This window comes from Cyprinus carpio, chromosome A23 (genome assembly GCF_018340385.1).
Source record: "Cyprinus carpio isolate SPL01 chromosome A23, ASM1834038v1, whole genome shotgun sequence".
NCBI lineage: Eukaryota > Metazoa > Chordata > Actinopteri > Cypriniformes > Cyprinidae > Cyprinus > Cyprinus carpio.
Genome location: NC_056594.1, coordinates 11,083,223 through 11,104,342, shown reverse-complemented (window position 1 = coordinate 11,104,342; position 21,120 = coordinate 11,083,223). Strand labels below are relative to the sequence as shown.

Genomic DNA, 21,120 nt, shown 5'->3' with positions numbered 1-21,120 from the left:
ATTTGGATGGCCATTAGCTAGAAAATAATTAAGAACATTAAATATGAATGCACAGCATAATAACTACTGAGTTTTAAAAACATTGTAACGCTGTGAAACTCTAAAACTTCCGTTTTAAAAGGTAAGTAAATGGTGAAGGTCAAAGTTTACAACAGCATGTCAGTTGAACATGAAGGCATGTGTCCGGTAGGAAGTTATGTGTCAAGGCCTGTTTACTTGGACAGGAGCCAAGATTGTTTTACATTCAGGGCAAATGAAACTGATCCTTCAACTGTCCACTCATTATCCAGTGGTGGACTATGACCTGAGAATGAAACTAAGATCCCTGAAAACAAGAGCAGCATGACCCTGCATCCTGATCCTCTTCACTGTTTCTGAAACCGATGCTGGTTAGTTTACAGTCAGGTTAGCGTGATTACAGTATGAAAAGCCTGTCAACAGTGGTTATTGTCACCTGCCAAATCAATTTAAAAATATTTAGAATAATGTGATTTTGTTGCTTTGCAGCCTGAAATAAGGATGAACACAGTTTTTGTTTTATCCAGCTGTATTTACTCAGTGCAACTTATAACATCCAAGTGAAAGATATAACACCAATATGTCAGAAAAAATCAGCTGTGGTCATTTTGATTAACTAAGCATGAAAAGAGCTTTCATGGAGCATTTCAGTAATTGGTAGTGCAACTGAAGCAAACAATCAACTATGGGAACCCATCAAAAGATCTCCGGGATAAAGTTGTGGACAGCCACAAGTCAGGAGATGGATTAAAAAAGGCTTTATCAATGCCTAGAAGCACAGTGAAGTCTATTATTAAGAAGAGGAAGGTATTTGGTAACACAGACCCTCCCTGGATCAGGACGTCCCTCCAAACTGGATGAAAGAGACAGGAGGAAACTGATCAGAGAGGCGACCAATGAAGCCTGGTCATCAGGTTCCTTAGAGGGGGCAACGTCATATAATCAATGTGAATCTAGCCATTTATGAATCAAGTTATTCTACTATTATAATCATGTATCTGCCTGTGTGTGTAAATGCCTGTGTGAGAATGGAATGTGCAGACAGTGCAGGGGTATACTATATGGTGCAGCTGCATGCTCTATTTGGACATTAGACAAAATATATGTTGAGACCTCCTTGGTGCAGACATTACAAAAAATAAAGTATATGGTAAAGTTGCAGGTCCTGTTTTTGACATAAGACAAAATATATGATTAGGCCTCCTCGTTTCACTTAAAATAAATTCGACATCCTAAAAGCAAGCAGGAGACACAGCCAAAAAACGTAAAAAGAGTTGATAAACAAAACCATATGTATGAAATGTATTGAACATGGGCACACCTTCGGAAGCACTGTATTAAACAGAGAACCTACACGGACTCGACAGACTGTTCTGCAGAGCTTTCTCGGTTTTATTGTCTCATGATAATAAAATCTAAATTCTGGCATCAAAACCCCAAGACTTCGAGAGTGATTCCTCTAGACATGGCAGAAGCCACCAGACCAAGAGGTCTACAGCAACTCTGAAGCAGTTGCAGGAATTTATGACAAAGACTGGTCATTGTGTGCATGTGACAACTATCACAAATTCTCCACAAATGTGGACCATTGACACTCCTAACTGATATTGTAGACAGTCCATTTGAGAGATAGGTGGCGGTAATGCACTTATAAGTCTGCGATCCGCCATAAAGCAGAAGAAAAAGATGATGCCTCATGTGATTGCTGCTGTGAAGCACGTTCACAAGAGTTCTAACAGATGGGAAATTGCGTGAATCAGGTAAAAAAAAAAAAAAAAAAAAAAAAAAAAAAAAACCAATACTGTTCAGTTTCTTGCACAGACAGGAACTGTCTGTGCATGTTTTTTTACTCTCATAGATTCTGTTACCATTTGCCATGCATTGTACGACTGAGAGACTGCAACGACTGGAGCTAAAAATCATAATTTGTGTTCTGCTGAAGAAACAAAGTCACCTACATCTTGGATTCCCTGGGAGTAAGCAGATAAACATCAAATTTTCATTTTTGGGTGAACTATCCCTTTAAGCCCCATTTAAAATCTGTGGAACGACTTTAAGACTGCAGTCCACAAACCATCACCATCAAATTTAACTGAACTTGAGCAGTTCGGCAAAAAAAGAGTGGGCAAATATTGCAAAGTCTAGATGTGTAAAGTTAGTAGAGACAAATCCCAACAGACTAAAGGCTGTAAATAAAGCAAAAGGTGGTTCAACAAAATACTGTCACAAGGGGGTGAAGCTTTTTCCGAATCAGTGATTCTGTATTTTATTTTTATTTTTTCTGACATGTCGTTGTTATATCTTTCACTTGGATGTTATAAGTTGCACTGAGTAAATACAGCTGGAAAAAACAAAAACTGTGTTCTTATTAATTTCATGCTGCAAAGCAACAAAACGTGATTGTTTTAAAAGGGGTGATTCTTTTCCACTGTACATTGTTCATTTTCGAGCTTTCAGAAAGCATTGCTAAGATTGGTGAAAAATGGTGTATTTTATCTCAAGATAAAATGTATATATTTGCTGTATTATAATGGTTTGGAGCAGTGTCTTTTTTGATCGGAGAAATGCAAAATGCAGATAATAAAATGCAATTAATGATATAAGCATGTATTCAGGATACCAAATTAAAACTGTTTAAATTAACCAGCCAATGAGGACAGGTTGTGTCCCAAATCCTCACCTCTGTACAGTTCGTGGCAATATTTCAGTGGTTGATTTTAAGGATAATTGTACTTCCCATAAAGCAGATATATTTCCAATAATAAATACAAATTAATATATTTAAAAATGGCTAAAATAGATTTTAAAATTTATTTACATAGATATATTTTTGATAACGTTTAGTTGCTTATATTTCCTCATATTTTTAATCATATTAATATATAAATACATTTTGCATTTACCCATGAAATTAGAAATATATTTTCTTGCCTCTTGTCGTACGTTTTGTATTATATTTTTAGCAAATGAAAGTTGAAACAAATTATATTTTCAGTCTAAAGAATATCTTAAGCTGCAGTTTGCAGCATTTTTAGCATATATTTTAAAATGTACTTTTTGACACATGGGTTTTTGAAAAGTTATCATTTGATGTCCAAAGTAAAATCCTGATTTTGAAGCAAAACTAGCTGAGAACCACTGGTTTGGAATCAGGTAAAGGTAAACTAAAGACAGTTGTATTCAGGTTAAAGGGATACTCCACCCCAAAATGAAAATGTTGTCATTAATCACTTACCCTCATGTCATTCCAAACCCGTAAAAGCTTCGTTCGTCTTCGGAACACAATTTAAGATATTTTGGATGAAAACCTGGAGGCCTGTGACTGTCCCATAGACTGCCAAGTAAATAACAGTGTAAAGGTCCAGAAAAGGTATGAAAGTCGTCTTCAGAATACTCCATCTGCCATCAGATGTGCAATCTGGATTATATGAAGCGACAGGAATACTTTTTGTAAGCGAATAAAACCAAAATAACAACTTTATTCAACAATTCCTTCCTCAACAGTCTCCTTTGCGTCACTCCATATCACCGTGCTGCGTATGCGCTTCTGTGTCATCCGCACCACAAGGACACGCTGTTTCTACGTGTATTTAGCTTTGATTTAAAAGAAAACAGCGCACCCTTGTGGCGCGAAGGACACAGAAGAGCAATGTGTTCTGAAGATGAACAAAGCAAAAGCGACATGGGGATAAGTGATTAATGACAAAATTTTCATTTTGGGGTGGAGTATCCCTTTAAGTTATACAGTATTCTGGGGAACATTACCTTCAGAAGAGATATTTACGCTTACAGACATACAGTATGTGATATCAAGAATCACTATAATGCATGATCATGTTAAGTAAAATAAAGAGTGATAGAATATGTAATCTCAATAGTGAACTCCAGGAGGGGAGAAAAAAGAGATATAGACTGAAAGAGAGGGGAAGAGCACTGCCCCCACTCCACTGTCCAGATGTGAAGTTTTAAAGGGCTATGAGCTGAACAGATGGCCTTCTACTCTATTGTGGGCAGGCTGGGATTATGTGGTTGCACACGACCAGCCAGGGGGTGCAGAGCTCAACACGTGCTGGGATTTTTGTTATTATATGTGCTCAGCAGAAGAATGGTATATTTCATCTCAAGATATGTGGCAAACAGTCCTCATGTCTCCTTGCCCCTGAAATGCATGGGGGGAAGATGGGACAACAACCCCTACGGCTTCTAAAAGTCCTGATATAGCTGGGGGATTACACTGGATATAGGGTCTGTATGGATTACACCGCTTAGTGCATTTTGTCAGATCTAATGAATTCATGGGATCGCTGTAGTGAAGTTTAGTAATTAGAGATGCATGAACACGCTGCTGTTTGACAGTATAGAGATAAATGAGATAGATGTAATGATTATTAAATAAAATAACCATGCACAGTGCATTTAGTAATACATTAGTATAATTAATTGTGCGTGTGTAGCAAGTATGGCTGAGAGATAAATAAATAATAATAATTTGAGTACAATAAAGTTATCTTTTCATCTCTTGTAATCCAACTTGATTAACCATCAAATGTAAATTTGTTTACTGAAGCTTACTTTACATAATCAAAAATATATTTATAATATAATAAATTTAAATATATTAATATTGATACATTATAAATAATTTTAAAACGTATTTGCTGCTGTTTTTAATGGCTTTGATTGTGATATGGACCAATTTTGAAGTCTTGAGTTAAACTGTATATTGTCTAAATTATTCTTTTGACAATTAAAAAAAAAAAAAAAAAAAAAAAAAAAAAAAATATATAAATATATATATATATATATATATATATATATATATATATATATATATATATATATATATATATATATATATATAAATTGGTGATATATTTATATATTTATTTAAATTTTTTTATTGTATGTAATGTGTTTATGTTTATATAGTGGTTTTAGTGTTTTATTATGTATTTTTAGCTATTAGTGTTTTATTTTGGCATTTTTGTTGAAGCTGAATAGCACTGCCGCCACTTTACACGCAACTCTTCCGCCCCCGTGTGTAGGAAACAGGAATTGCAACCATTGAAAACAATATGACTACGCACAATAGATCTGTATAGGTCTGTACAATAATAGGTTACTGTAATTACTCAAGACCTAATATTTGCACCATTACTGAAAAACAGACCAAAAGTAATTAATATATTATCAGATCGACATTTAAACGCTAGAAGTCACATGACGATCATTTACCCCAATGACGTAGGTACAAATCGCTTTGTTTTGGCACGTGACCGGAAGCGTCGCAGGTTCCAGGAAGCGTTTTATGAATTCAGTTTGACATGTTGGAAGTTGAGAGATGAACGCAGAGGACCTACGACAAATTCTCCCTACAGGTCACAGCGTATTTCTCAAGAGCCTCGGACCGATGCAGAACTAAACTACGGACTGTGACCGGTCACTCTGTTCAGTTATTTGTCAAGGTTTAAAGTTGGCAGGCAGTGCTATGCAATGCTAAAGGACGAGCGCACCGGCTAGCGCTGCCTCAGTGTCACTGCCTGAGTCACAGAGAGATCTGCTGTTCTGTTCGTCACAAACAGCAGTGTGTTTTCGTGTGTGGTTGTCAGTCGAGGTGTGTTATGTAAGGGTCTTTAAAAAGAAAGGAGATATTTTACTTTCTTTTAAGCCAGCAAGGACAGCTTCTCTTCAGACAAGAGGACTTTGCTTGGCTTGGCTTGGACATTGGAGATCCTCACTGTTTGGACTGAAATGATCATAGACTGCGGCTGACCGAGGAACAGACGTCTCAAAACAATGGTAGGTCCACTACATAGTTAAATTAAAATTAATATTCTGTAATTTAACTCACCATCATGAGTTGCAAAAAAATAAAAAGCCTCACTTTCATTGTATGGGAAAAGATGCAGTTAAAATGAGGCTGTCACCCCTAAGGTTCTGCTGTACAAACTAGAACTATCCAGCAAATACTCAGAAAAATCATTTTGGCAAATAATTGTTTAGGACTGTGGTTCTCAACCCAGGAGCCAGGGTCCACTAGGGGGCCTCATAAGACATCCAGGCCTCAAGATGATTTCAAATTAGACATAACAAGCATTAAATTCCTGATACTATTCACTTCATGTCCAGTGTTTAAGTAAAAAAAAAAAAAAAAAAAAAAAAAAAAAATATATATATATATATATATATATATATATATATATATATATATATATATATATATATATATACAATTAATCGTGATTAATCATTTGACTGTGCTTGTTTATTTATTTATTTTGATTAATGTTTTTGTAGGGCTGGTTTGTTTATTTTACCCCAAAAAAATTCTCAGTATTTTTTTTTCTCTCCATTCATGGTGGTCACACTATTTGTGTGTGTGTGTGTGTGTGTGTGTGTGTGTGTTTATTCTATTTATTCTTTTCTAATCATGTTCACCAATTTTTTTTTCTCATAAGTTTTGTACATTTCCAATAAAGCTCCCTCAGCAGCTTTTCTTTATTTCTTTGAAGAACCAGGTTTCCCACAATCTTGAAAAACCTGACTATATGGAATAATTTTAAGTGTGATTTCTAGACCTGGAAAAGTCACGTAAAGCATAATAAAATCTTATAACTCCATGTGAATTTTTTAAATGAATTCTCATTTTTCCATGCCAAGCTCTAAAATAATTAATCGGGTAGAAAATCCTTAATCATCATCCAATAATTCACGAACAAATAGGGAAGTCGAGGGACCTTCAAATTGATGTAGATAATAGGAGGCATTGAAGTCAAAAAGGTTGAGAACCACTGATTTAGGAGCACTGCTAAAGCTTTATGTTTTGTTTGTGTCTTTGACTCCTCAGACTTCAGATGACTAGAGTGAAAGCTAAGTGTGAAGTTCATCGGCTGCTAGGATTTACTTTAACTGACTAATCCCAGTGCACTGTTCCCTTCCTATAATGTTGGAGGGACTTGTTGCCTGGGTGCTCAACACATATCTGGGCAAATATGTGAGCAACCTTAATACTGACCAGCTCTCTATTGCTCTTCTCAAAGGTATTTGAATGCATTTTTTTTCAGTTTGTGCTATTCGGAGCTTACTGTCTGTGTTGTGTATCATTTTGTGGAGTTTGCATTTTGTTTTATCCAGGGGCAGTGGAGTTGGAGAACCTTCCACTAAGAAAAGATGCTCTCCGAGAATTTGATCTGCCCTTTGAGGTCAAAGCAGGTTAGTGTTACCACAACATTTGGGCTGTAACCAGTCAGTTTCAGTAAGTAATTTGTCTGTTTTGCTGGCTGAATTACCTTGGACTTTATACTACACATGTTGGTGTGCCCTTATGGATAAACCCTGTTGATTCATTTATCAAACAACAAAAAGTGTCTGTTTATAGAGAGGCTTTTCAAGATAACGTGAGTAGTATTTGCCTGGTCATGTTATCTCAGCATGGTGGCCACTGTGAGATAACCTAACTAGTACCCTAGTTTGAGAAAATTAGCTTTAACCAGGCCAGTGATGAGTGGAGTATTGATTTTGTGTTTGTATGCCATTTTAAGCATAGATGTCAGAAGTAATATTTACGTTTTAGGTGTTAATCTAAGTGAATATTTAAACCTAAATGAATGTATTTTGATCTGTCTTTGCACAAACATCACTTGAAATGTTATTTCTGCTAACTAAGGGTTGGGTATTTCCATCTTGTGATCTTAATTCTTGGAATTAAGGAAACACTTGCACAGCAGAAGTACTGTGTCAGAACAGGATTAGCCGACATGCGTCACAGTTTGCACAAAATATTAAGCAGGACAACTGTTTTCAACAGTGATAATAATATTAATAAATGTTTCTGGAGCAGCAAATCCGCATGAGGATCATGTGACACTGAAGACTGGAGTAATGACTGCTGAAAATTTGGCAAAATATAAATTCAAATTGAAAATTCATTTATTTTAAAGTGTAATTTTACTGTAGTTTAATCAAATCAATGCAGGTTTGGTGAGCATAAGAGATGTCTTTCAAAAACATTTAAAAAAAATATCCAATCCCTAACTATTGAACACTGGTGTGTATGTAAAATTCTACATGTATTTCATAAATACTGTGTGTATTTTTTGCAGGGGTCATTGGGAAGATCACCCTCCAGATCCCCTTTTATCGACCCCACAGTGACCCATGGGTCATCTGCATGTCCCAGCTGAACCTTATTATCGGCCCGGCGCTCCCACAGGAATATGATGATGTACGAGAAAGAGAAGCTGAGAGAGAGCAGAAGAAACAGCTGCTCAAGGCACTAGAGGACAAGTGGAAGGTACAGGTTGTTAGAAAATGTCATTGAATTGCTGTAGTTAAATGCTGATGAATTTCATATTTAACTTGTGTACTAATGTACAGACAATAGGTTAAGTGACTTGATTGTTTGTTACATTCTATTTGATTTTGTTTATTATATTGTACAGTGATATATGAATCACTTAGAAGTTCTTATATATGAAATGTGCAGTTCAGTCGTGTATGTGTTTTTTTAATGATTATTTTGTATTTTATCAGAGTGAATGTGAGCAGAAAGGGGAATCTTACTGGTACTCTGTCACAGCGTCTGTTGTGACTAGAATAGTTGAGAATATAGAGGTAATTTTCACTATTGTCATAGTTACTTCCTTCCTTGCACTCTGCTGTTGTTATAGTTTAATTTCAGAAATAATATTCATTTTGCTATTCTGTATGTGTTATAAGTTGAAAATTCAAGGTGTCCACTTACGATTCGAAGACGATTTCTCCAACCCTGAGAAACCCTATGCCTTTGGTGTTTGTATCAAGAATGTATCCGCACAGAACTGCTCCAAAGAACCAGTGAGTTATCCATATTATTTGGCATTTTCATGAAGTGGCTCTGTCTTTTCATGTCAGAACATGAAAGGTAAACTCTTCACTCACAGGCTCAGAAGCTTATTCGACAGAAGGAGCTGGAAATCGGTGAATTCAGCGTGTACTGGGACACGGAGTGCACCATGCTTGGAGATCTTCCCTCAACAGAAGTACAGGTAGGTTTTTGAAAATGTCAGGACACTCAATAGCACAATGGCTAGTGCTTCTTGTAAACTGTTTCTTGACCAATTGTCTGTTATAGGACATGATGAGTGAATGTATGCAGAGCCGTGAGCATCAGTATATATTTGAGCCAGTATGTGCCTCTGTGCTCCTGAGGAGGAATGCCTCTAAAGAACCACTACGATCTCGTAACACGCCTCGGATTGAGGGCCAAGTGCAGTTGGAACCCCTCTCACTTCGTCTGTCACAGGTAACTTTTTTTTTATACTCAAGGTACCTTTTGTGGACCTTTCCTTTAGGCTGTTTTCTTTCACCTAATATGAGCACTCCAAGGAATATTGGGCCGATATTGTAAACTGGAGCAGTTTTTGTTGTTTGTTTGATTTGTGCGATGATGTCCCCTTTTAAATCTGCTTCAATGTGAACACCAAAAGTACTGAGTAGTCACTTGCAACTGGTTCCTTTTCTGGTTGACTTTAACCAAACTGGGTTTGGTTCATTTAAAATATACTAAATGTGAAACTACTTTTAGTTTTGTCTTTTACAGTTTAACTCACATTTATGATTTAAACTGGTGCTTGTTTACAGGTTCAGTATCAACAGGTGATGGCATTCCTCAAAGAACTGGACCGGCGAGAAAGAGAGATGCTTTTTCGAAAGTGGAGACCCAAACTTCCCATTTCTGGAAAGTAATGAGATTTCTTTTTTTTTTCTATTCCCTTGCAAACAAGCTTAATTATGTTTTGAAATAAGCTTTAAAAACCTCTTAATAGTTCATGTTGATTAAAACCTGAAAATTATTTAGTTACACAATGGTATTGTTTACTAGAATAATGTCTCCTTTAATGTTGAAGCTGTCGGCAGTGGTGGATGTTTGCTATTAATGCCAACCTGAATGAGATCAGGGAACAGCGCAGACAGGGAAGCTGGGACTTTGCTCTGCACAGGGCGCGTGATGCTAAACTCTACACAAGCCTGTATTTCCAGAGGCTTAAAGGAGATACTTTGAGTCCACAGGAGGAGGTAAGAATTATGGACTTACAGGATTGAAGAGTATAGACGTTAGATTGCCACACTGTCTCGGTAATCACCTTTCCGTGAGTGTTTCTTGAGTTTGAAAATGATTTTGAAATCTTACATAATCTGTAATCTGTGCCTTTCACTTCAATAGAGTGAGTTAGAGAGGATTGAAGATGAACAGACACTGGAGGAGTTGCAGATTCTCCGGGAAACTGTTTATGTCTCCTTCCGCAAACATGAGGAAATTGCAGAGGCAAGCTGAGATGACTTACTTTAGTGGCACAGTTGTGGGTCTTTGAAAATGTCAAAGTGGAAAGTCATGGGTTATACTGTGTAGCTTTATACTAAATACAAATGTTATCAACATAATCACTGTCCATATATTTGTTAAATCCAATCCCACCTAACACTAATTAATCATGTATTTTATTCATCCTTATTTCCATATAGAGTCTACGAGAGCCAATGATAAACGAGACCCCAGCCTCCTCTCCCTCAGGCTCTATACCTAAAAGTGGGAGTTCTGGCATGATCCAGTATCTGCAGTCTTGGTTCCCAGGCTGGGGTGGCTGGTATGGGGGAAGTGAAAGAGGGCCAGATGGACAACCAGTTTCAGATGACCTTTTACCAGGCACTGCCCAGTGGGAAATTCTTGGTGAGTTTTCCATTTATGATAACTGGAGAATGGGTTTATAATGATGATTTTTAAATAATTTCTGCATGTAGTAATTTCTTGCGGAAATTTTAGTTTTTATATTAAATTGCATTTATATAGAACATTTCCGTAGTATTATGCACCATGTATCAAGTGCCTCCTCTCCTCTATACAGCTGAGACAGATGATCTCTTTGATCCTTTGGAGGATTCACAAACACTAAATACCTTTACAAGAAGGGATCATCTCTTTGCACGGTTGGACTTTACCCTTGAGAAAGCAGCTGTCACCTTGTACCATCACGACAAAATGAAACCTCTTTTGAATGAGAGCGGGGTTATTCAGCTGGAGTTTTCAGGTGTGTGTATAATATTATATATTATAGCAAAAAAGTCTCAGTGGCTTAGAATCAATTTTGAATGTTGATTTTATGTTTCTAATTTTGCTTTACAGGTGTGAAGATCGGAGTTGAGTCTCTTCCTCGCTCAGAGTCTTCATTATTCACAGTGAAACTTGGTGGGCTGTTTCTCCGTGATCTTACTACCCAGGGCTCCATCTTTCCTGTCCTTGTTTCACCAAAACCGGTTAGTTTTTTCTCATATTTAAAGTTAATTGTTGCTATAGAACAGTCATCTGCATGTGTTGAAAATATCTGTTACAGAAAGATAACTGTAATAATAGATTTCATATAACTTTTCTACATTTTGGACAAGGTTGCAGTTGCTATCAGTCAACCTTTTGAGCAGACTAACTGCACAGAAATGAGCAATCTATGTGAGTAATCAATTAAAAATATATATCTGTTGTATGAAAATACATATATACATATAAATGTCTATGAAGGCTGATTAAGAACTTCTTATTTTGTCTTTTTTCAGGCTCTGATGTGGAATCTTCAGCCCCTCCTGTCTTTGAGATGATTTATGAACGTAATCCAATAAGAAGCAAATTTGAGAGGAGACTGGAGGTCAATACCAGTCCTCTCAATATCATTTATAACCCTCAGGCTATCAAAAAAGTGGCTGAGTTTTTCTACAAAGGAAGGGTCCACACCTCAGGTGTGCATTGAGGATAAGCATCTGTCTTAAATTATTTTACATGGGTTTTGTGAAATATCAGTACATTATGTTTTATATGACATTTTCTAGGATTCGGATATCAGTCTGAGTTAGAGCTGAGAGTGGCTGAAGCAGCCAGGAGGCAATACAACAAGCTCAAGATGCAAACCAAGGCAGAAATCAGACAAACCATTGATCAGCTGCTAGTTGGAGAGTTCATTGTAAGAGAGGACTTTATTAAATGGCTATCAGTTATAGTCTCAGTTAGTTATTAAGTTATATTTCTGTTGTGGTTTTCCTTTCACAGGAGAACAGTAAGCAGTGGACTATGAAATTAGATATATGTGCCCCTCAAGTCATCTTCCCAGATGATTTTCAGTCTGAAGACCCCATGCTAGTTGTGGTAGACCTTGGGCGTATTCTTCTTACTAATTCCCAAGGTAACCGGTTCAAATCAAATTTTCTGCTGTAGCCTTTCAATACATTCTGAATTTATTGCAGTTGATGGCAACTTGTGACAGTTTTATTTGTCCTCCCACAGAAGATCATAAAACAAATCTTAAGACCTCTCAGACAGATGGAGAAAGTGATGAAGAATTCCAGACACCATTAGCAACACCTCCTGGGACTCCACCTCCAGAGAAAGAGGTGGATGTCAAAGGTCAGGAGAGGCCCTGTGATATTACCAGCCTTAAGTCACCAGAAGGTGCCCAAATAGTCAGCAAGAACCTATATGAGAAGTACTCCTTATCTTTCAAAGACCTACAGATCATGGTTGGTCACTATAAAGACAACTGGAAGCATCTGCAGGACAGTGAAGTGGGCCCAACTCATGTGGTGGAGAAATTCAATGTCCTACTACAGCTAGAGCAAAGACTACGATACACATCAGACCCTCAGTTTCCAGGGGCTGTTCTCTCAGGAACACTACCAGACCTCAAAGTGCACATCAACCTGGAGAAGATGACTGCCTTGAGAAGCTGCCTGGCTAGACTTGGTAATTCAAGGGCAGATGGAGATGAGAAACAGGGGGAGAACCTCAAATCCCCTGACAATCTTACACTTCGTCATGAGAAGATCTTTCAGAGGGAAGATAGTGATTGGAAGCTCCAGAGTTCTGATAAAAATCTTACCAAGAGTGTGATGACACTTGAGCAACATACTCGAGAGGTGCTTGTGGAATCTAGACTGCTGTTAGTAGAGTTTAAAATCAATTACATGCAACTTGGCATTGAAAGTGGAGGCCGGTATATTTCTGTTCTGAAAGTATTTGGAACAAATGCACATTTTGTAAAGCGACCTTATGATGCTATGGTTTCCCTCACAGTCCATGGGCTCTACCTTGTGGATACATTGCAGACGTATGGCTCTGACTTTGATCTTCTTGTTGCTTCTCACAAACACCTAAGTTTTGATGTACCTACTGGAAGTCTGCGAGAGAGCCACCCCACATCACCTGTCTCACCAGACGGTAAATCTCCAGAACTGCCAACTTTGCACAGGGTCTCCTCAGGTCTTGATTTTGACAAGGCATCTCCACCGGGCTCTCCCCTGAGAGACCAGGAGGTACTCATTAAGTTGGAATACCAGTTTGTCAGCTCAGACTGCCCCTCTGTGAACTTGGACCGCTCTCATCAGGTCACCTCCATGCAAGTCAACAACCTGGATATCATCCTTAACCCTGAAACAATGGTAGAGCTTTTAAAATTCCTTCAGCAGTCTTTCCCCAAAGATGAAAACTCTCCAACACAACAGCTAGCACCACTGCCTAATGGAGAAGAGAATGAGGAGAGCTATCAGTCCACTAATGGCCAGAATAAGGAGTTAACTGTTGAAATTCACAGGTTAAACTTGCTGCTTTTGCGAACTGTTACCAGCGGGACTGTTTTGGGAGGTGAGAAGAAAGCCATAAAAATTGCTACGGCCAGTATAAATGGGACAAAAGTCAATGTTTCAATGGGAAGACGATTGGATGTCAATGGTTCTCTAGGATGCATTCAGCTCATAGACTTGACTCAGGAAGGTGGCAGAAGTCAGTTTGTGGTCAGTATTGGAAGTGTAGAAGACAGCTCCTCCACAGATGGTGTGGCATTTTTTTCTATTGCTGGCATGGCACCATCTGAAGCTTTGAGTTTCTGCTTTATGGAAAAATCTCAGGGAGAATGCTCCCTCCAACTTCAGATGGCATCTTTACACTATAACCACTCAGCCAAGTTCCTGAAAGAACTCAGTTTATCAGCAAATGAAGTAGAGGACAACTTCCGGTCTATGCTGAAGACTGCAGCTACAAAGGTCTCTACTGTATTGGCAACAAAAACAGCAGAGTACAGTGGTATGGTATCTCTCTTTGAGAACCCATACAGAAGATCTAGAAGGCAGAGTCAGTGTACCTGGGCACTTGACCCTTTTGAGGAAGATGGTTTCTGTGTCCCTGAAAAGGAACAAGGCTTGGATTCTTTTCTGGTCAAGCTGACTCTAGATGTCAGTATAGAATCCCCAGTGGTGTCTATTCCTAGAAAACCTGGTCACCCTGAGCTGCTTGTTGGACATTTAGGGAGCATACGAATTCAAAACTTTCTTACAGGGCATGATTCAGAAGGGGAGAAACTGCAGGTTGAAATAAAAGATATAAGACTCTATTCTGTCAACACAAGCAACTTGGTTTTAAGAAAAGGAGCACGACTTAACAGCAGCTCCACATCTGGACCCTCACCTTCTCATGGAGGCAATATTAATCTGAACGAGCCACAATTTACACGTCATGACTTCTTTGAGCACTTAAGCCGAGGAAAAGGTAAGTTGTCAATAAAATTTGGGGAGTTCATGAAGCTCTTCCCCCTTTATATTTCATTCATTTCAAGGCACCTTTGAACATCTCTATCTTTATGTCTTCTTCTTTCAGCATTTCATATTCTAAAAGATGCCAGCATCCAGCTCACTATTGAGAAAGTCCCTGTTGATGAAAACTTACACTTTACCTTTTCATGTGAAGAACCTTACCAGAGCACTGGGCTAATGAAAGTGGAAGGCAGATTTGTTAATGCCATCCAGGTAAATCACTACAAAAATGCTTAACATAAAAGTTGTCTCTTTATCATATATACGTTCCTGATTTTTAAATTGTCGTATTTTCTGTCAGGTGTGTCTGTGCAAGCCTGTGTATGAGCAGGTCCTTCAGACTCTCGATAATCTCTCCTTCATCGAAGATCAGAGAGTTACGCCCAGTGAGCCCCCCACACCACCACCTCCCACGCCTTCCTCCACTAAACCACATCGCTTCCCTGATCTGCAAGGTGGACTCTTTGCCCGTGACCCTCCTAATGTTGGCCTATCTTACTCCTCCTTGTCGTCATCCCTTTCAGCAACACTTCCACTGCAAAACGAGAGCCCCCCTCTCCAGCCTCCCTCTTTTACCCAAGTGAGGGCCATCTTTCGGGTCACTGAGCTGCAAGTGCAGTTGAGCGGAGACCTTAGCCAAGGATGCCAAGGGTTGGTCAGTCTTCGCTTTCAAGACCTGGTGGGAGACTTCACTAAAGATCATCCCCATTCAGTCTCCATCCAACTAGCCCTTCACTCCTTGTTAATGGAAGACCTGCTAGAGTCAAACCCTGAATCAAAGTACAAACACCTCATGGTGTCCAGAGGTGCTCCAAAGCCCTCCACCTTTAGTCCAAAGGAATACCTGTCACAATCTTGCCCAACAACGTCCAATGTTCTGTACCCAGAAATGCCTCGTTCTCTTCCAGCACAATTTGAAGAGGCACAGAATGTTTTCCAGTTCTATCAGAGGCACCCCAGTACACCATCTGCTCCCAGTCGAAAGAGCAAAGAGAATGCAGAGTGCCCCAGCACCCCTCCTCCATCCCCATCCCGCCAAACTCCATCTCCACACCCGCGACCAGACTTTGATGATTCTTTGGTACATATCAACATGCTAATGGTTGATAGGCGGCACCCAGAGTTTAAGACACGATATGGCAGCATCGGCCGTAGTGTAGATGTGGACTTCAACTGCCTGGATATTCTCATCACACTGCAAACCTGGGTCATGATTCTAGACTTCTTTGGCATCGGCTCTACTGCTAATAACCATGCTGTGAAAATGCCTTCCACCACACCTCAGCCTATATCTGAGCACTTATTGGAAAATAGTACCCTCAGTGATCTAGGAGATTTGTATACAGAGATTGGGGAAAGGGTCAATACAAAGCTAGATTTAAAGGTACAGTAGAAATAATGAAATAAATAATAATGAATAATTATTATACCAATTAATGTTTTAAAAAATATATATTTTATAAACAACATGTTTTCTTACATTAAAAAAAAAAATAATGGACAGCATAAACTTTATGAAGAAAATGACTTGTGTACTTCCTCCGTAGGTTCACTCTTTATCACTGGTACTGAGGAAGAAGTCCAATGAGCTTGCTAAAGCTAGTGTCTCTAAACTGTTAACGCATATGGAAATGATTGGTGTGTATAATTATAATGAAATTTGTTTAAATGAGAAAAAAGGCTTTTTTCTGAAAATCGTTGTTTGCTAAATGTATGTGTGTTACAATTTTAGATGGAGATATGGCATTGCAAGGAAGTCTGGGAAGTTTGTCACTGAGTGATTTGACACCCCATGGGGATCTATACAGAGAGCGATTCACAACACATGGTGGAGAGGCCCTTGTCTATGACATACACAAGTATTTTCTTCCTTTTTTTTCTGTAATTTAATTAATGCATATTACATATAGGTCCATATTTTTTGTGTGTCCATGATTTAGTTTTGACCTGTATCTCCAGGTATGGTGAACCTGACCCCTATTTGGAGCGGGAATATGATATAAAGGTGTCTCTTAAGATGGCCTCAGTACAGTATGTCCATACCCAGCGCTTCCAGGCTGAGGTGGTGGCCTTCATCCAACACTTCACACAGCTACAGGACGTCCTGGGCAGGCAGAGAGCAGCCGTTGAGGGTCAGGCAGTAAGGGCCCATTTTAATTATGTTTGTTCAATGGTAACCTTAGGACAGAATAAATTAAAATGTTGGAGACATTGGTGATGAGGCTGGACACTGAGCTGTCTGTCCTGACTCTAATCCACTCTTGCAAACTATAGTCTAAAAATCAGCAGTTACCCATTAGGACATTCTCGTGTCTTACTCTCAGTCCTTTGTCCTTTGCACATGTTGCATTAGTAAAGTTCCAATATTTGCATTTATTATATAGGTTTTTGTTGATTTGATTTATTAATCTTAAAAAACATTGTTATCTTGCAAATGGGTTGGTTTTCTTTGTATTTTGAAATGCCCAGATCTGTAGGTCAAATGAGAATTTTGTTGCTTTCACAGATAATGGTTTTGTTCTGGGTTTGTCAGATAACAGGGTCATTGTGCATTCTTGTTCTAGCTAATAAAAATTTTGAACTTTTTTAACCAGTTAGTGCCATGCTAAGATGTTAGCATGCTAACTGAAAACAAGTTTCATTTGATCATTTTAGCTTTGATAATTTAATGTTATGTGTAATTTAAAAGACATTAATGTATATTCATGATGATATGCGTAATGCTTAGGTAGTATGCAAAGCTCATCTTACTGACCGAAGGCTAAATGCAAAGAAGTGGAAGTGTTAAATTTGAGCATTGTTATATTGGTAATATAATGTGACACGTCATTTCGAATACATTAATTCTCATATTTAATGATTAACCGCACTCTATTCTATTTTTGGCGCAATCCAGAAGTGAGGTGATATCTATTATTTAAAATCACAGTCAAATGAACGACTTTGTACTGAGTCTGTCTAAACATGAAGAACAAAAATACATAACATTGCTATGTTATGTTATGTTGTATACCTTCATATAATCACTCTAAATTAGCTTAACATTTAAAAATAGATGACTTTATTTGGACGTGTAGTGAGATGTCATGGCATTGTAGTGACCTTTAAAGGGGATTGTTTTAATTAATTTTCTACCCTACAGGTGCGTGAGCGCCCACAGCGAGCCGCTCGTGTACTGCTGGACATTGAGGCAGGTGCTCCTGTCCTCTTGATCCCAGAGAGCTCCCGCTCTAAACGCCTAATAGTGGCCAACCTGGGCCAACTCCGAGTGCGTAACCGCTTCCTGCCTGCTGGCACTCATGGCACCTTCTCTCTCAGAGATAAGGTAGAGAAACTTACAATGGCACATACCTTTTTCCCTTCTCTGGTGAGTTCTGCCGTAACCACATAAACACTACACCACCATACTGAACCTGTGGGATGCATTTAAGGAGCATTTTACTGTCAGATTGCAATCTGAGAATTATTTCAAAATGTGAAAAGACTTGAGGGAAAAACATTTTAGGTTGATAGCTTGATTTTCTCAAACAAGCATTGAGGAAAGTGCTGTAGACCCATTCTTTACTCCGCATGGTTAAGGTCACAGTTTTTCAGTAGAAATATTCTAATAGTATGGATTCAACTTTAATTTAATCCCTGTGTGGTTGTCTACAGTTTGTGTGAATATGAGACCAAAATTAATAATAACAGCTTATGAACATTAACATTCATCTTACATTTGTGTTTGAAGAATTTGATTTTGCATGCTAATTCATACAAGGATCCCTCACATTATAAGGTATCAAGGAATGCTAATCTGGTGTGTGTTTCTTATTCGGTAATATGATGGTGTCCCTTCTGTCTTTGCTTTTTTCATGACTTATACAAAGAGTTTCACATCGAGTAAATTCCAGTTGAATTTCCAATTCAATCAAATTTTATGTAATTTTCACCCAAAAATGACAAGTATGTCATTATTTACTTGCTCTTATGATGTTCTTTTACTATCTGCTGTATGGCAAAGATCTATGTAAACATTATTTAAAACATCTTTTTATGGTGTTGGAATGACATGAAGTAAATAATGAATTTTAATTTTTGGGTGAATTATACCTATATTTTATATTAAAATTGAGCCATGCATGTCTTTTAAGGTTAGTGAAGTATTTGTGAATTCAAAGTAATAATCCTATGTGAGTGAAATATGGTGATGCCAACACTGTTTTCTACATCAGTATTTCGGCTGCAGTGCGCACTGAACTAAGCTCACACTTTTGTTAGTATCTTTTAAATCTCAATATTTTAAGATCATGCAATCTTATTTCCAATTAAATTTCTATTATTATTATTATTATTATTACATCTCTCTTTGGTTGTTTATTAACATAATAATCATTCCTGGGATCGAGTGAAGGATGCCCAGTCTGCCTCTGATAATGGGAAGACTAGTGATAAAAAGTCTTCAAGTTCCAGCACAACTTCTGGATTTACCCTGGGCAGACCGCAGCCTGGCCTGGGATCTATCCCAGAAGCAGATGTGCCATCGAGTCCAGGTCAGCACCCAGAATCTCAGATACACATTATTGTGGGAAACAAATAGGGTGCAAATGATCTCAAACCAGGATAAGCAAAACCAAAGTGTTGTAATTTTGAAGTTAACCCTAACCTCAATGCTAAAAGCATTTTTACCGGTGGACTCATTCTATGGATCCTTCTGTATGTGTGTATATGCTCTTGTGGTAACTGACATGTCCTTGTGTTACAGAAGACTATGTGTGTCTGCTGGACTGTATAGCTCTGGACCTTCAGGAGATGGACATATTTGCAGCAGAGCGGTTGCCCTGTGAGCTATGGGACAGTGGTGGAAAGCATCTGGAAACAGACTTGGTCTTCCCATCCTACTCAGTGCGTAGGAGTGGAGAGAGTCTGCTAAAGGAGCACTGCCATCTAAAGCTGAAAGTGGAGCGCAACCTTGACAAGTCAGTCATTTGTCCTTATTCGAACGTACTCCCAGTTTAATTTGTCTTTGTTTTTAACATGTTTTTCATTTATGCCTTGTCTCAGGGAACTAAGTCATGCTGTCCCGGACATGTCCATCCACGGCAGCCTGTCTTCTGTCCACTGTTCCTTAGACCTGGAGAGGTATCAGCTGATCCGCGGACTCTTGGAGCACAACCTGGGAGAAACTGTGGAGGAGTTCCTCAGACCTTACAATCTGCAAGACCCCAGCACCTATGTGAGCTTATAACAGTAGCTTTGCTGATACTCATTTTGAAATGGGAACACTTTTGTGGTTCACATTTATAACAGGCATTTGTTTATCATGTGATTTTAAGCTGGACAAAATCGCCACTAAAAATACTTTTAATTGAAAAACATTGCTGACCACTGATATAATGATGAAGAATGGCTTATTTGTTTATATTAAAAAAAGTAATTTGCCGGCTTTGCATACCTGTCACAATATAAAAATGTGTCATTGTAAATATAACAGGCAAAAATCCCAAAATAAAATGATTTCAAAAGAAGATTTACAGGCTTTGCAGGCTATTCAGAATGTAGTAATCCAAGTGTCCTCATGCAGACTGTGTTAAGTGGCGATGTGTACACATCCCTGTCTCTTCTGGTGGACATGAAGGATGTCAGTCTGGAGCTACTGGACAGCCCTAAATCCACAGGTCATAACAACTCCTTGGCCAGGTACTGCTTTGTTCAAAATGTTTTATTTCTTTGCACTTTTTTATAGTCTATAGGGATAACTGATTTTGTCTTTCACTCCTAACAGGTTTGACTTTATGAAATCAAAGCTCCTGTTCGAGTGTTTCTCTAATAGCTCCAGGTCAGTGAATCTGGTGTCTCATTCACTCCTGGCACATGACACACGGTTCACTGGGAGCAGTGGACCCACTGAAGGCAAACAAAATGTGTTCGATTGCATTCTGCAGCCATCCAGGACTGGCACCAACCGAGCCTCACTGCAGCTGGAGCTACACTACAGGTCTGGGGCTGCTACTGAAAGTACATGTAAATGCATCTAAAGAGTAAATGCTTGTTCTACTGTATATTCTCTCTGTCTCACAGATCTACACGGGACTCCTCATGCTTCACTGTGGTTTTAAACAATCTGCGAGTTTTCCTCATTTTTGATTGGCTACAGCTGGTGAGGGACTTCCTGCACATGCCTGCAGAAAAAGGAACAGCGCCTACCCACCAGCGCTGGCCTAGTGGCAGCAGTGACCAAGGCAGCACAGGGGCCGTCATGCCCAAAACAGTCAAGAGTGGTGTTGTCACTAAGCGATCCACTGTGCCAGTCACTCAAGATAAACACCTGGAGGTCAAAATCAATGTGACAGGTAACATCTTAACAATATTGTGTTACTTTCTAACACTTACAATGTCCCAACATTTCTGAACATGTAAATCACACATTCATTTCACTGCATTAGAGCAGGGCTTTCAGACTTCTGACGGCAATGAAAAATTTGAGGCGTCCAAATTTGCTTATGAGAGACTTACATT

The 21,120-nt window shown here is 38.6% G+C and overlaps 1 protein-coding gene across 1 annotated transcript in view; it reads left to right on the top strand.

The window, feature by feature from the left end:
* The first annotated feature begins 5,294 nt into the window (after window positions 1–5,294).
* LOC109061730 (vacuolar protein sorting-associated protein 13D-like) overlaps window positions 5,295–21,120 on the top strand; it is a 45,649-nt gene continuing 29,823 nt past the window's right edge. Inside the window, 31 exon segments of the mRNA XM_042713101.1 lie at window positions 5,295–5,817; window positions 6,866–7,058; window positions 7,153–7,230; window positions 8,121–8,311; window positions 8,551–8,631; window positions 8,737–8,853; window positions 8,940–9,044; window positions 9,131–9,301; window positions 9,640–9,740; window positions 9,906–10,074; window positions 10,223–10,324; window positions 10,522–10,726; window positions 10,902–11,084; window positions 11,180–11,310; window positions 11,434–11,500; window positions 11,605–11,784; window positions 11,875–12,005; window positions 12,092–12,224; window positions 12,326–14,578; window positions 14,687–14,835; window positions 14,924–16,006; window positions 16,170–16,260; window positions 16,355–16,481; window positions 16,582–16,762; window positions 17,765–17,947; window positions 19,004–19,154; window positions 19,367–19,580; window positions 19,666–19,837; window positions 20,186–20,301; window positions 20,387–20,599; window positions 20,683–20,954. Of these exon segments, the coding sequence (XP_042569035.1) occupies window positions 6,962–7,058; window positions 7,153–7,230; window positions 8,121–8,311; window positions 8,551–8,631; window positions 8,737–8,853; window positions 8,940–9,044; window positions 9,131–9,301; window positions 9,640–9,740; window positions 9,906–10,074; window positions 10,223–10,324; window positions 10,522–10,726; window positions 10,902–11,084; window positions 11,180–11,310; window positions 11,434–11,500; window positions 11,605–11,784; window positions 11,875–12,005; window positions 12,092–12,224; window positions 12,326–14,578; window positions 14,687–14,835; window positions 14,924–16,006; window positions 16,170–16,260; window positions 16,355–16,481; window positions 16,582–16,762; window positions 17,765–17,947; window positions 19,004–19,154; window positions 19,367–19,580; window positions 19,666–19,837; window positions 20,186–20,301; window positions 20,387–20,599; window positions 20,683–20,954 (7,447 nt within the window). The 5' untranslated portion in view covers window positions 5,295–5,817; window positions 6,866–6,961.